Source organism: Panthera onca, chromosome A2 (genome assembly GCF_046562875.1).
Source record: "Panthera onca isolate mPanOnc1 chromosome A2, mPanOnc1 haplotype 2, whole genome shotgun sequence".
NCBI classification, from domain to species: domain Eukaryota; kingdom Metazoa; phylum Chordata; class Mammalia; order Carnivora; family Felidae; genus Panthera; species Panthera onca.
The window spans coordinates 35,926,632-35,940,645 of NC_138340.1; the positions used below are offsets into that span (position 1 = coordinate 35,926,632).

Below are 14,014 nucleotides of genomic sequence, written 5' to 3' on the forward strand. Positions count from 1 at the left end.
CTAATGGACCATTTATTCCCCCCCAAAGTAGTAGAAATGTATCTCAAGGTGAAGCAGTGTCATTTGTACTTGATCTTATTTGGTGGACAAGATCAGATGTGTGTGCAAAAGACACATTCTTTCATGTGCCATAAAATTGACTTTTTAAACTCTCTGTTCTTACCGTGGAGGGTCCTATACCAAAGGCAGCAGAGAATGCCTAAAACATCATGTGGGGCCCTACACTTAATCAAATTTCCCTAGGTTTTAAATGATCTTGAATGCTACGTGTATAGGTCTCAAGTTTGCCATACAGTTGACACGCCCACAATTAAATGTAATTTTAAGTGATTTTTCACATTTGCATTTAAGGCAATAAAATCACAAAAATTTATGTGCCATCAGCAGAGTGACTTTTTTACTTACTCGTAGGACAGTAATAATTCTGGTAAGCATCCAAATTCAAAGTTAGCCAACAAGTGCATGTCAGCCATTTCCATTCTTTTTGCAAGACTAAAATAGACATACTTGTTGCCCCTATAAATGTTATAGTACTGTTTTCCCCAATGACTGTGAAAGGACAAGGATAATTAATAGTGCAGAAAGGATGTTTTTGGCATTTCTTTATAAAATCTATCAGTTATTACAGTAGTAGATGTTTCAATGACATTATGCATTTAAAATCTGGGTCACTTTTCATCTGTAATATATTTCTCCATGACAGCATCTGAGACTGTGCAGACACACGTCTGCTGCAAAATCATTAAACCAAGAGAAAATGACTCAGATTTTACTTACATTTAAAAAAATAACAAATGAGAAAAGTGCTAAGTGAATAAATCATTTACAGTCTAAAAATCAAACATTTCAAGACTTCTAAGGGTTAACAAAATATTTTAAGTGACATAAACTGGATCTCAGAAATCACCCTTGATCTAAACAGAGACTGTTTCAGATTTTAAATAATTTACTTCTATGACTATACCTTAAGCCATAAAAATCCCCACAGGTGTTATTTCTTTTGTGAATATGTCATGATCAAGCTTTGGTTATAAAATATTGGAGCTGATACACTTCCTTAGCACTCAGTAAAATGGTGTACTGATGTTAAAATGTTATTTTATTTCTGCTAACCTGACAACAGAACTTAAAGTGCAAACATTTAAACGCTCTAAAGCAAAAATACAAATGCACACACAAGAACCCCACCAAGTCTATTCATTAAGATTTAGAAAATAAATTTTCTTCCCTAATCAGAGTTTTCATTGATCTACACCTGCAAATATGTTTTGCCAAAGCATTTTGATACTTAGACCCCTTTGAAACCACTTTAATGCAAGGACTAAAGGAAAAGTTCAAAAGAAGACCGGAATAAGAACCCTGTGAACCCGTCCACGCTCCTTTGTGAAGGCAGAAAGAAACAGAAGACCCAGTGAAGATCCACTTTGAAGTCTCTGCTTTGTTCCTCCAGGGTTTCTTGGAGGTTTGGTCCTTGGGATCCAGATAGGATGTGAATTGTGTGGCAGCCCGTGGCTATAATTCAATGTAATAAAATCATGAAGCCGAGAGGGCTGGGACAGTTAAGTGAATGACACTCCGTACAGCATACTTCTACAAATGTGATGTTGCTGAAATCCAAGACGATTTTCCACAAACCAGCGAGGATGGTAATCCAAATAGGAGACTTCTGCATCCTGTTGCTCCTCCCACGTTAAGCACATCTGTCTTTGCTACCGTGTTACCTAAAACAAGTAAGTGAGCATTCAGTATCTCAGCCCCACCAAAAAAGGTCCCTTCTACCTACCAGACCCGTAAGTCCCTGTCTATGTCATTTGTGCACCGTTTGGCACATTGTTCCTTTATTTGTAACCCACCTCACCAAATCACCTGTTCAAATCCTTTACATTTCTTACTTTCAGGTTGCAAAGAAAACATGCACAAAGACTTGCACAACACGATATTATGTACCTTAGCTTGGTTTTTTTTAGAGTTATCAAAACCCCATCAGATTAGGTACATTCATTGCCCATCAAGTTAACTCATGCATGTTGAGGATGCTTTCTTGAAGGCACTAAATTTTTTCAAATGAATGCCAGTTAAGATCCATGTATGTCAAGATCAAAATGCTACCTTTGTTACTTTTTAATGTAGTTAACTTTTATTTTAAAAAATAGGTTATTTTAGAAAACTGCCATAATGACTGCAAACAGATCTTCATTAAGAAGTTTACTATTTTCTCTACTTTTAAATACTTAGAATAAATCAGCAGTTTCTATAGTTTTATTTGGTAATGTATTTTACAGGTTAGATAATCCATACACAAGCTAGAGGGAAAAAAAACCAAAAGCTTAAGATGTGAACCTGCCTATAACATAAAAAGATATTACTTGATGACAGAGTCATCCTGCCTGGTCTTTAGACCCAATCAATTATTTATTCAAACCTCAGATTTGCTGTCAATTGACATAAAGCCTTTATTTTATACATTTTACAAAAGAGTTGCTCTTTTGTTTGTGCTGGGAATACTAGAGCAAACACAACAAAAACCTGTCCTCATGGAGTTTATCTACAATAGGGCTAGCATACTTTTTCTATAAAGGACCAGATAGTAAATACATTCACCTTGGTAGGCCATATAGTCATTGTCACAACTACTTAACTCAGCCTTTATAGCACAAAAGGAGCATAGACAAGACAGCAATGTAAACTAATGGGCACTGTTTTATCCCAATAAAATTTGAGCTGTAGACACTGAAGTTAGGATTTCATGTAATTTTCATGTTATGAATTTTTTTTTCCTTTTGTTTCCAACCATTTAAAAGTGTACAGAGCATTCTTAGCTCACAGACCTTAGGAAAACAGGCCAAAGGCTGGATGTGGCTTGCAAGCCACAGCTTAGTGATTCTTATTCTAGAAGAAAGGGATGGATGAAGAGACAAAGAAAGGATATGTCAGAACGTGATATACGCTAGGGAGGAAAAAAAAGATACTAAGGCCAGGTGGGTAGAAGTCTTGAGATTTCTAGAGGATTGCCAGATGAGGAGAATCTGGAGTGATGAGAGGGAGTCCTGACTACCTAGGGGGAAAAACTAAGGCCTTTCTCCACCTCAGGTACAAAAGTGAGACAAGGGGTGCATGGCTGGACTGTCAACTTAAGAGGATCAGTTTGGTAGAAGTGCTGAAAGGCAAAGCCAACAGCACAAAGGAGGGAGAGAATGAGGATTCAGGAACTACTCCAGAGTCTTAATCTTGAACACCGGTCTTTTTCTGATGGGGAGGAGTATCACTGCCTGAGCTTCTTCGGCTGGTAAATGTTTAAGTAGCATCTTCTCCCTTCATTTATAGTGAAGAGTGAGTGAACCGTGAATGCCATGACCCGGTGCTTGTCCTGTGATTAACCTCATGAAATGGTGGCTACTGCCACATTAGCTCTTTCTGGATCTAAGTACAGATGGAGGATGTAATTCTCAATGCATCTTATTTAAGGAAGCTTCCTTTCCATGCCCAGCTCATTTTGGAGCCAATCTCAAGTTGAATGACAGGATTCTTTAGCATTTATTTTCCTGTAAAGTTTTCATTTTGCTAATTGTATATGTAAGGTTCATTGTCACTTTGAAATTCGGTGGATACCACACTGCTAACATGCCAATACTAGCTCTACTCCACAGGGATCAGGAAAGACAAGACCTCAGGGGAAAGGAACCATCTCAGCTGGAACTTAAAAGACAACTAGAATTTTAGAAAAGAGAAGTGATGAATGAGGTAGCAGTGGGGGTATGGAAATACATGGTCTATTGGGGGAGTCACATTTAGGGGTTGACCTCAAGATGCTTACACTCTATTTTCTGTTACCCATGGGGATCCATTGATGGTCTCTCACCAAGGAGAAACCTGGGCAAGGAATTTACCCTGGAAACACAGAAAACAGCACTACAGCAAAAACAGAGCAGGTGTGGGGCCTGGTTAAGTGACAATCAACGGATGAAGCACTTTTTAAGAATGGTTTGCCCCAACCCAGACTTACTATACCAGACTATCCAAGGAGTGTGGCTCAAAACAGTAGGTACAAGGACCCCCCTAGGATGAGTTTTCTGAAGCTACTGTTACCATTAAATAATTATTATAATAATGCAGCAAAAGAGAATGAAGATGATTCATAGCGGTAGCCTAAGAAACAGAGAAAGGTACCATTCACAGGGTGTTTTCAGGCAGATACCATAAGAACGGGTCATCTTAGATCTTAAGGGTAAGAGATGGTATAGCCGAGAAAGCCTCATTTAACTCTTCTCTCTCCTTTTCTAATATGAAATACTAGAAGCATGCAGAGAATGCAAACTTAGAAGAAGTAAGAGAATCAGGTAGGATGCTTACCAAGAGCTACCGGAAAAAAATACATTTGGATCCAGTTAATTCTTTGCTATGGGGGACCCCTCCTATGCATTTTAAGATTTTTACAACCTGTCTGGCCTCTACCCACAAGATGTCTGAACAACCCCCATTCCCACAACGTGTGGCATCTAAAAATGACCCTTGATGGAAAAACTGCCCCCGGTTGAGAACTGCTCCAAAGGCATAGCTCTTTACCCTTAGATGTTGGAAAAATAAAACCTTAAACATCTAAAATTTCTTGAAATTCAGTACGATTTATTTCCATTTTCAAACATCAAATAGCCCTGGACAGTGGCTGGCTTTCGTGCTGAAACAACATTGTGTGCAATTGTTCGGAGCTTTAACACGAACGACTCCAAATGAAGACGAGGAAAACTGAGGCAGAATGACAGTGAAAGTTGTATTTTTTCCACAAGAACTAGTAGGTGAATGCTCTCTGCGAATACCAAGAGCTATCCAGGCACAATAAACTCACTGCCGACCTTTTACACCTGGAACAGACAGCATGGCTTCCTAGGAAACTGTCCCCCTTGTTTTCTGATCTTCATCTAAATCTGTTAATCTCTCAACTTATTTGCATTTAAATGAAAAATAAAATTCTGACATAGGTCTCTTACTGCAGATCATCTTACTTTTTAGCCTTTCCACGTGTTGATGTTGGTGTGCAGGAATTGTTTAAGGAAAATGAAAACTATTTTGTCACACAGTTAATATCCCCCCTAGAACTGTAATCCCTCAACCATTGTAGGACCGCTGTCTCACTTATGGGTAAGGTTAGTATCTATTTTATGAAAAAGACAATCTCGGGGCACCAAGTTCTTCCCAGAAGCCAGTCACACCTCCACAAATGAATTTGCTCTGTGTTCATAAGAACCATAAAAGACATAAAATGTTTTATGCAGTTCAAGCCACAATGAGTTGGATTAATAAAGGAAACAAAGTTTTACTACTTTGAGATTATTCTCAAGTGGCATATCACTAAAAAAAAAAAAAAAAAAAAAAAAAGCAGCTAAGTATCATTATGGCTTAGGGAACTGTATTGTGTTTCTACAACTTTTAGAAGTTCCAAATGAAATGTCACTACCGTTGAGGTTTTAGCTAGAGCAAACTTATATTCCCAGCAGACAGAGCCAAAATGCCCCTAAAGGTCTGCTTCCTGCAAATGCTCTAACTGCACACAAATAGAGAGGGAGCCTCCCCAGCAAGAGACTACTTAGACACATTCTTTTCCGGAACATAGTTGGCTTGTGTTCATGGTCTTGTTTTATATTCACATATAAGAATCAATACAAGAATAATCTTCTAAATGTTATTTCTTTGTTCACAAGAAATAGGATAAGAAGACATTTTTATCATTGATGGATCTAATATGCTAGCTCCTTGGAAGCTCCAACATTTTTATTCAGGAAGGGAAGGGGGAAAAGGGGCTGAAAAGGGCCAGGGTGGGGGGAAGGATAGTGGAATTATTTTAAGGCAGGGTTTGCTTAGCAAGCACACTTGGGTTTATATAGATTGGAAGTTAATTAGAAATGATGGGGAATGCTAACCTCTTTCGTCCACCAACAAGGGACTCCATGAACGTCCACTGCTGTGGATATAAAAGTATACACAGGCATACCTCAGAGATACAGCAGGTTCGGCTCCAGACCACCCCAGTAAAGCAAGTATTGCCATAAAGCAAATAGCACAACAAAATGAGTATCACAAGAAAGCATGCCAAATTAATTTTTTGGTTTCCCAGTGCATGTAAGAGTTATGTTTACACTACAGTGTAGTCTGTTAAGTGTGCAACATTTGGTCTAAAAAAGCAATGTACCAGCCTTAGTTTAAAAATACTTCATTGCTAAAAAATGCTATCATCTGAGCTTTCAGCCAGTCATAATCTTTTTAACCGTGGAGGGCCTTGCCTCTGTGTTGATGGCACTGACTAATCAGGGTGGCGGTTGCTAAGGGTTGGGTGACATTGACTGACTCTTCCTTTCATGAAGGCTTTCTCTAGAGCACGCCATGCTGTTTGATAGCATTTTACCCACAAAACTTCTTTCAACATGGGAGTCAATCCTCTAAAACCCTGCCATTGCCTTTCTCAACTAAGTTGATGTCATATTCTAAGTCTTTTGTTGTTAGGTCAACAATCTTCAGAGCATCTTCGTTAGGAGTAGGTTCCATCTCAAGAAACTACCTTCTTTGCTACACCATAAGAAGCACGTCTTCATCTCTTAAGATTTCTCATGACATGGCAGCAATTCAGTCCCATCTTCAGGCTCCATTTCTAATTCTTTTGCTGTTTCTGCCACATCCACAGTTAGTTCCTCCACTGAAGACTTGAATACCCCAAAGCTGTCCATGTGTGTTAAAAGCAACTTCTTCCAAATTCCTGTTAATTCTGACCTCTTTCCAGGAATGAGAAATGTTCTTCATGGCATCTAGAATGCCCAGATCAATCACAGGAATCACTACCTGTGGCAGCTATAGCCTGATGAAAGTCAAAATAACATCCATTCTGTAGCCCATGGATCAAGAAGTCATTTTAGCAGGCATGAAAACAACATTAATCTCATTATCTATCTCCATCAGAGCTCTTGGGTGACGAGGTAGATTGTTCTGAAAGGAATCTTTTTTATAAGCAAGAGGTCTCAATAATGGGTTTTAAATATTCAGTAAACCAACTTGTAAACTGAGGGACTGTCATCTAGGCTTTGTTCCACTTGTAGAGCAGACAGAGTAGATTGAGCCTAATTTTTAAGGACCCTAGGAGTTTTTGGAATGGCAAATGAGTCCTGTCTGTAGCCTAAAGTTACCAGCTGCATTAGCCCCCTAACAAGACAGTCAGCCTGTCTAGGCATTGACTTCTCCTCTCTAGCTATGAAAGTTCTAGATGGCATCTTCTTTCACTAGAAGGCTGTTTGGTCTACAATGAAAATCGGCTGTTTTGAGTAGCCACCTTCATTGTCTTAGCTAGAACTTCTAGATAAGTTGCTGCTTCACCTTGCACTTGTATGTTATGGAGATGGCTTCTTTGCTAAACCTCATTGACCAATATCTGCTAGCTGCAGACTTTTCTTCTGTACCTTCATAGAATTAAAGAGTTAGGACCTTGGTCAGGATCAGACTTTGGTTTAAGGAAATATTGTGGCTAGATGGAGGTTTTATTCAGACCACTAAAACTTTCTCCATGGAAGGGGTTCACTGGAGTAGATTTTTTAAATGTCCTTCATGAGTTTTGCCTTTGTATTCACAGTTTGGCTACCTGTGTCAGGCCTCCTGACTAAGCTTAATCACTTCTAGTTTCTGACTTACAGTCAGAAACATGTGATTCTTCCCCTCACTGGAACACTTAGAGGCCCATGTAGGGTTATTAATTGGCCCACTTTCAATATTGTTGTGTGTCGGGAAATAAGGAGGCCCAAGGAGAGGAAGCGAGGGGAACTGAACGCACAAAGGGGTGCCACCCTAAACTTACAATAGTACCATCAGTGATCACTGATAACCATAGCAAATAATGAAAGGATTTGGAATACTGTGAGAATTACCAAAATGTGACACAGGGACACCAAGTGAGCCAGTGCTATTGGAAAAAATGATGCCAACAGACTTACTTGACACGAGGTTGTCACAAATCTTCAATTTGTACAAACAACAACAAATCATAAAAACAGTATGTGCAAAGCACAATAAAATGAGATATGCCTTTATCAGGTCATTCAGTCACCTTTATATTACTAACAAAAGTTGACAATTATACTACTGCTGATCTTGTATTTGATGCCAGCTAAAATTTATCTTTATAGTTGTTTATAAATGTTATCATTGTTCTAAATTTATTCTTTCATTAGAATGACCAATGTTATTACTTTTTTTTCAATTTTATTACTTTCTCTTCAAAAAACTTATTGGGACTATGAAGGTAACTGAAAATCGACATGAGCCCTGACTTCACATGTCTGTTCTTAGAACACTCTAGGTACTAAAAACCTAACTATCCCTTTCCATGGAAAGTATAACCATAGTAAATGTTGAAAGATAGAGGAGACATGGATCCCGTCAGTGAAGGATTCTAAAGAAATAATGGTTAAGGAGTAAAGAGGGGGGGAAGCACATTCCATGAAGAACACCTTTCTCTGCAATTGCAAAGGCACCATGGTAAGAGGTACTAACAGAAGACTGAAACCAACAAACAAACAAAAGAATGATGGGATGTGACTTCCCAGGTTATTTATTAAGACCCAGATAGGCAGGCAGACTAGCTAGGAATATCTGCATTTCACAAATGTGATTGTGGTCCTCATATGGAGAATGACCTAAAAAGGGAGCATGAGTGGATGTGAGGCATCAACATGAGACACAGTGGGGACAGGACCACTGTTGTAAGGATGGTGACCAATGCTCAAGGAGGGAGATGGAAATAACAAGCCCAGGGACCAGTAACAGACTGGACATAGAGAGGTAAGGAAGAAGTAAGATTTTGGGCTCAAGAACTGGGTAGACACTGGTAGACTTCTGAAAGTGTGGGGACTAGAAAGCACATCCTTGGAAGAGACAACTCTTGACTTAAATCCAAATGTTACATAAGTCTTACTCCTCACAGGAAGTATCCCTCCTTGAGCAAATCATCTGGATGTGGAATCTCACCATGCTGTTTGGATATTGCTGGCTGTCGACTCTGATTCCTTTATTTTAAAGTGGGCTCCCGAAGGAGCTGCAATGAATTGAGTGACTCATCCAGCAAGTCCCTGCTCCATACGATCTGACATAAAGGGTGATATTAGGCAATGGGCTTTTCAAAAGGCCAAAGTAATGGGATGGTACCAGCCAAGGAGGTTTATCAACATAAAATAGCGTCGCTGGTGGTGCCAGGATAAACTGAAGGGGGGACACCACATAGTTAATAACCTGGGGAAGTTGTAAATGAGAGTTGTGTTTGTCTATACTTGCCTTTGTAGTTTTGACTTTATTGCCACTGCTACAGGACCAACCTGAGTAATCTGGAAGCACTTTACAATCCTCTCCTTCCAAGCAAGGATTCATCTGGCACCACCATTTCTGAATCACGATGGAAGCTGGAAAACAAAGGCCAAACAGTGTTTGTGAAGGTGTTTCTTCCTCCAAATAGGGACAACATAAAGCTCAGATGGATCAGTATACGGATTTCAGACTGTAAATAAGAACTATTTCAACGTAAGTCAATTTAAAGACTGCGTTCAGCCACATGCTCTAGAAAACAGTGAGATCCCAAGCTTTACAACATGCCTGGGTATGAATTTGGCTGTGCTTTTTTTTTTCCCGCCCATGACCTTAGGCTATTTAACTCCTCCTGGACTCAGTTTCTTCATCTGTAACATGGGGATAAAAATAGAACCTCACCACAGATGTCAAGAAGATAAAGGTAATCCACAGCAAAGTCTTGGCTAACCATGGACCAGTCACTGGGTTGTCAGAAAATGTTAGCTACTGGTGTGGTCATCATTTTGTAGGTTACAACAGTGTATGTTGAGCTGGCAAAGTCAGTACATTTGACGGGCTTTGTTGCCAGTGGCACAGATTAAAAACAGTAAATGTTTCCATCACAGAGGGGTTCATCTCTCCATGCCAGTCCAGCAAGTGGTAGAATAACTCCTTAAACTCAACAGCTGGAAGCCAAGTAAAAGTTGGCGAGCCTGGTACTCCCTCACATGCCCACATTCTAGGCTTGTTCTCTCACCTGGAAATTCTCTTTCCTCCTTACCCCATCATCCCTGCTGACATCTACCAGTAAGAATTCTCCAGGTGTGGACGCAGACTACGAGAAGTTAAGGAAACTCCATCAACTTGGCCAGGTATTCTCACAGAGTCAAAGGACAAAAGGGAATGTGATTCATATTTAAAGGTGGGCCCAGCCAGAAGGCTGGTACCGATCAGAGATCTAGGGCTGCAGGTACGGTGTGTGGATTAAGGGAGATGGGGTGGCTGAGCCCTGTTTCTCTCTTGTTTTTAATTTTTTTTAAGTTTGTTTATTTTTGAGAGAGACAGTGTGAGTGGAGGAGGGGTGGAGAGAGAGAATCCCAAGCAGGCTCCATGCTGCCACCGCAGAGCCTGATGCAAGGCTGGAACTCATGAAACTGTGAGATCGTAACCTGAGCTGAAACCAAGAGTCAGATCCTTAACTGACAGAGCCACCCAGGCACGCAGAGCTCAGTTTTTCTGTTGAAATAGCAGCACTAAGGTAAAAAAAAAAAAAATACCTCAATGGATGTGACTTAAACTACTATGTCTTGGGAAGTCTGAACTCAACTTCAAGCAAATCTTGAGAATTCCTAATAGCTAGTTTTTACTGAGGGTCAGGCATCCTGCTAAATGTATTTCCTTCATTTTATGGAGAAGAAAAGGCTGAGGCTCAAAGTCACACTGGGCAAACAACACTGGAACAGAGGCATTCGACCACTGGAGCCCCCTCATCAACCCTTGTTGTATTCATACCCCTCCCTCACACCAGCGAGCTGTAGTAGAAACAACTAGAGGTATAGAGGCAGTAAACAAAAGTAGATAATACAGCAAGCTCATGCATTAAAAACTCTTCTCCTGTCAGGCAACAGCACTATGGCAGGATTAGGGCACAGGACCATTTCATTATCAGCTGAAATGGCCAGACATTGTGTTTACTCTACACGAAACCACCATTCCTTATTCTGGCCCAATACTGTGCTACTGTCAGATTAGAGTCCCATTAAAACCAATAATCCCTAAATGAGGCACAATTGTGATCTAGAAAAACCATACGTTAGAAGGTGCCAACACTGAGAAAGGAATATAGCTCTATGGGTTACTTATTTTGGCAGAAATTGCCAATGAACTTGAGTAGACAGAGATAGTAGGGTGAAGTTGGAGAAAGCTGTATGCTCTTCAGTCACAAATATTATAGAAGTCTCACCTTAAAACTGAGTGGAGCTTTGTTATTTTCAAAGCCCTTTTCTATACCGTTGCTCTTATGATTGTCCCAACAACCTTCAGCAGCAGGAAGCAGAGGCAGATGGTTCCGGAAATAAAAACAAGAGCCTTCCACAAAGCAAGTAAAATGAGGGAGGAGGTAGGAGAACCTAGGCTTCTTCCTCTTGATCTGCAAGTCTTTCGACTGTACCACAATTTACAATAATAGTTTAGGTTACCATAGGCTACACAAAGTTTGACCAGATTCAATGTGCTGACCAGTCCTTCATTATTTTCTGAATACCTCAGGTTGGTCCCAAGTGGATATAAAGGTAAATAAGAGATGGTTCCCAACCCTCAATTTGAAAATTCCATCTGCAGGACTGCAAAAGTTATATAAATGTTGACAGAGCTTAGTTATATTTACACAGAGTTACAGCTGAATTTAAAATACTTTTTTTTATCTTTAAAACAGTTTTCTTAGGCAGATTCTCTGCCACTCAGCAGTGGCAACCTGACAGGTGTCAGGGCTTCATGGAGGATTCCAAAGAGGCTCAGACAGATGACAAGTGATCTGTGGAAGTGAAGACACTTGGCGCTTTGAGACAGGGAGTGGCCCACCAGAAAGCCAGGAGGAGGTCCATGTGGCTGCAGTGAGGGGTCAGCAGAAAAGCAAAGGACAGTCAGCTGAGCAAGGTGGTCTGAGAAGCAACCTTCAGGGGCTCTTAATGTCAATTCCAGATTAGACTTGATTTCTCAAGCAGAAGGGAGCGATGGAAAGTTTCTAGTAAGGTGGTTCCACAACCAAGGGAAAACTGTGTGCCCAGGAGAGCTAGTCTGGCAGGTGATAAACCATTGGGGACAAAAAGGAGTCTGAAAGAGACCAAGTGAGGCATAAGTTGAGAAATCTGGGTGTAAATTCCCTACAGAGGAAATAATTTGATTCTTTCTATCTCAACTTCACAGCAGAGAAATACAAGCCCTTATTGGCCTCATGGGGTCCCAAGATAATTCTGATGCCAAATCTAGAAAAGGAGCTTGAGGGGATTTTAAAAAATGCCAATTCTTAACTATAGAAAAGAGTAAAATAGTTTCAGAATACTTTAAAAACGTAAATTTATTTAAATAAAATAACAGCATGGAAGATCGAGCTCTTGTGAAATTATTTACCAGTTTTCTTTCATTTAACTGGAAAATGTGATTTTTCTGAAGACAGATTCACAGTAGGTTCCTTAAAATAGACTTTAAATTTCAGGATAGGTTGCTATTTGCTTAAAAAAAATCATTTTCATATCTTAGTGAATACGTGGGACCCTACAAGTGTGTTAAAGACTTACTTAACAACAAATGCTCTTTCAGAAAGGAAACCTTCACGAGAAGCACCACAGTAGCCACAAGAAAAGTTTCCAGTTCCTTTATGGGTTAAAGACTGACTAAAGAACTCACAGCTAAAGTGAGGACCATTTAAGGGTTTCACCCACCAGTGAATAAGGTGATTAAAAAGTCCAGAAGTCCGGGCATCTGGGTGTCTCAGTGGGTTGAGCATCCAACTTCAGCTCAGGTCATGATCTCACAGCTCATGGCTTCAAGCCCCCTGTCCGGCTATGTGCTGACAGCTCAGAGCCTGGAGCCTACCTGGGATTCTGTGGCTCCCTCTGCCCCTCCCCCTGCTGGTGCTCTGTCTCTCTCTCAAAAATAAACAAACATTAAAAAAAATCTTTAGAAAAAAGCCCAGAAGGTCAAGCTCTGAGTGCGTACTGAGCTCAGCTTTGGGTAGAAACAAAGGACCCAGGAGCAGGATTTTGTTAAAATAACTCTTGAGAACATCTGCCCACTTAACTGAGCCTTGTCTCCATAGGAAAATAAGTTTGTAGGAGGTCTCTATTTTATCCTGTTATAAAATTTCATAATGAGAAAGTGTCTTGTCACTTCTATTTTTAAAATAAAATTCTTTAGAAAGCCCCATGCCTTCCTGACTTATGAAAATACAAAACATCCCTATCTTCAAGCTGCCAACCTGTAATGAATTTCTAGTTTTATGCAGAAAGAAGACAAAAAAAAAAAACAAAACCCCAAAACAAAACAAAAAACCCTAAAGCTCTGCTTTTATGGTAGTGACTAGTGTTTTCTGTAATGCTGTTTTCTAGGTGAAAATATAATGGGACCAATTAGCTATTTCGTTCCTGGTACATTTTCCGTCCTCTCTGTTGCATAAAGTAGATTGAGATTTTTTTCTATTCCTTGTCCCAATTAAATATTACTCCATGACATAAAACACAATGTGTATTCATATAGCTATTTACGTAAACCCACCTTTGAATAAGACTACCAACAAACAGGCTCACTTCTCAGGAGGTGGTCTTCCATTTTTTGTCTTAGTTCAGTTGTATTTATACCCAGTTAAGCTTTTCTAAAGAAAAGGACACTTTGACGCTGAAACTACAGACAGAAAGGTGAAGAACACATCTTCCTAGAATATGGATGTGTTAAAAATAGAAACGATCACAAAAATATGCTCTGAGTGTCTAATATACTTAGCTACTTTGTTCTTAACATTGTCATTTCAAGATGCTCTTGGCGAATTAACCTTAAAGAAAGATTTATTAACTTTAAGCCGTTGGTTAACTTTAAACGTAGGCAGGTGGGAAGACCTGCCAATTTAGATTTGTTATTTCAAGAAAAGAAGCCATTCCAACCTGACCCAGGTAACATGCAAAAAGGCAGTCCTAAGAACACGATTTTT

General features: G+C 39.8%; 1 protein-coding gene across 5 annotated transcripts in view; it reads right to left on the reverse strand.

Annotated features, from left to right (window-relative positions):
- Positions 1-635: 635 nt before the first annotated feature.
- The window catches only part of TAFA4 (TAFA chemokine like family member 4), a 174,011-nt gene continuing 160,632 nt past the window's right edge, over positions 636-14,014 (reverse strand). For 4 of the 5 annotated variants that reach the window (XM_060631544.3, XM_060631542.3, XM_060631545.3 and 1 more), the window contains 2 exons: positions 9,345-9,428; positions 636-1,721 (listed from right to left, as the gene is read on the reverse strand). In XM_060631544.3, coding sequence (XP_060487527.3) covers positions 1,591-1,721; positions 9,345-9,428 — 215 coding nt within the window. In that variant the 3' untranslated portion in view covers positions 636-1,590. Of the gene's footprint in view, positions 1,722-9,303; positions 9,429-14,014 lie in introns of all 5 variants that reach the window. The other variant, XM_060631546.3, reaches the window with a different exon arrangement.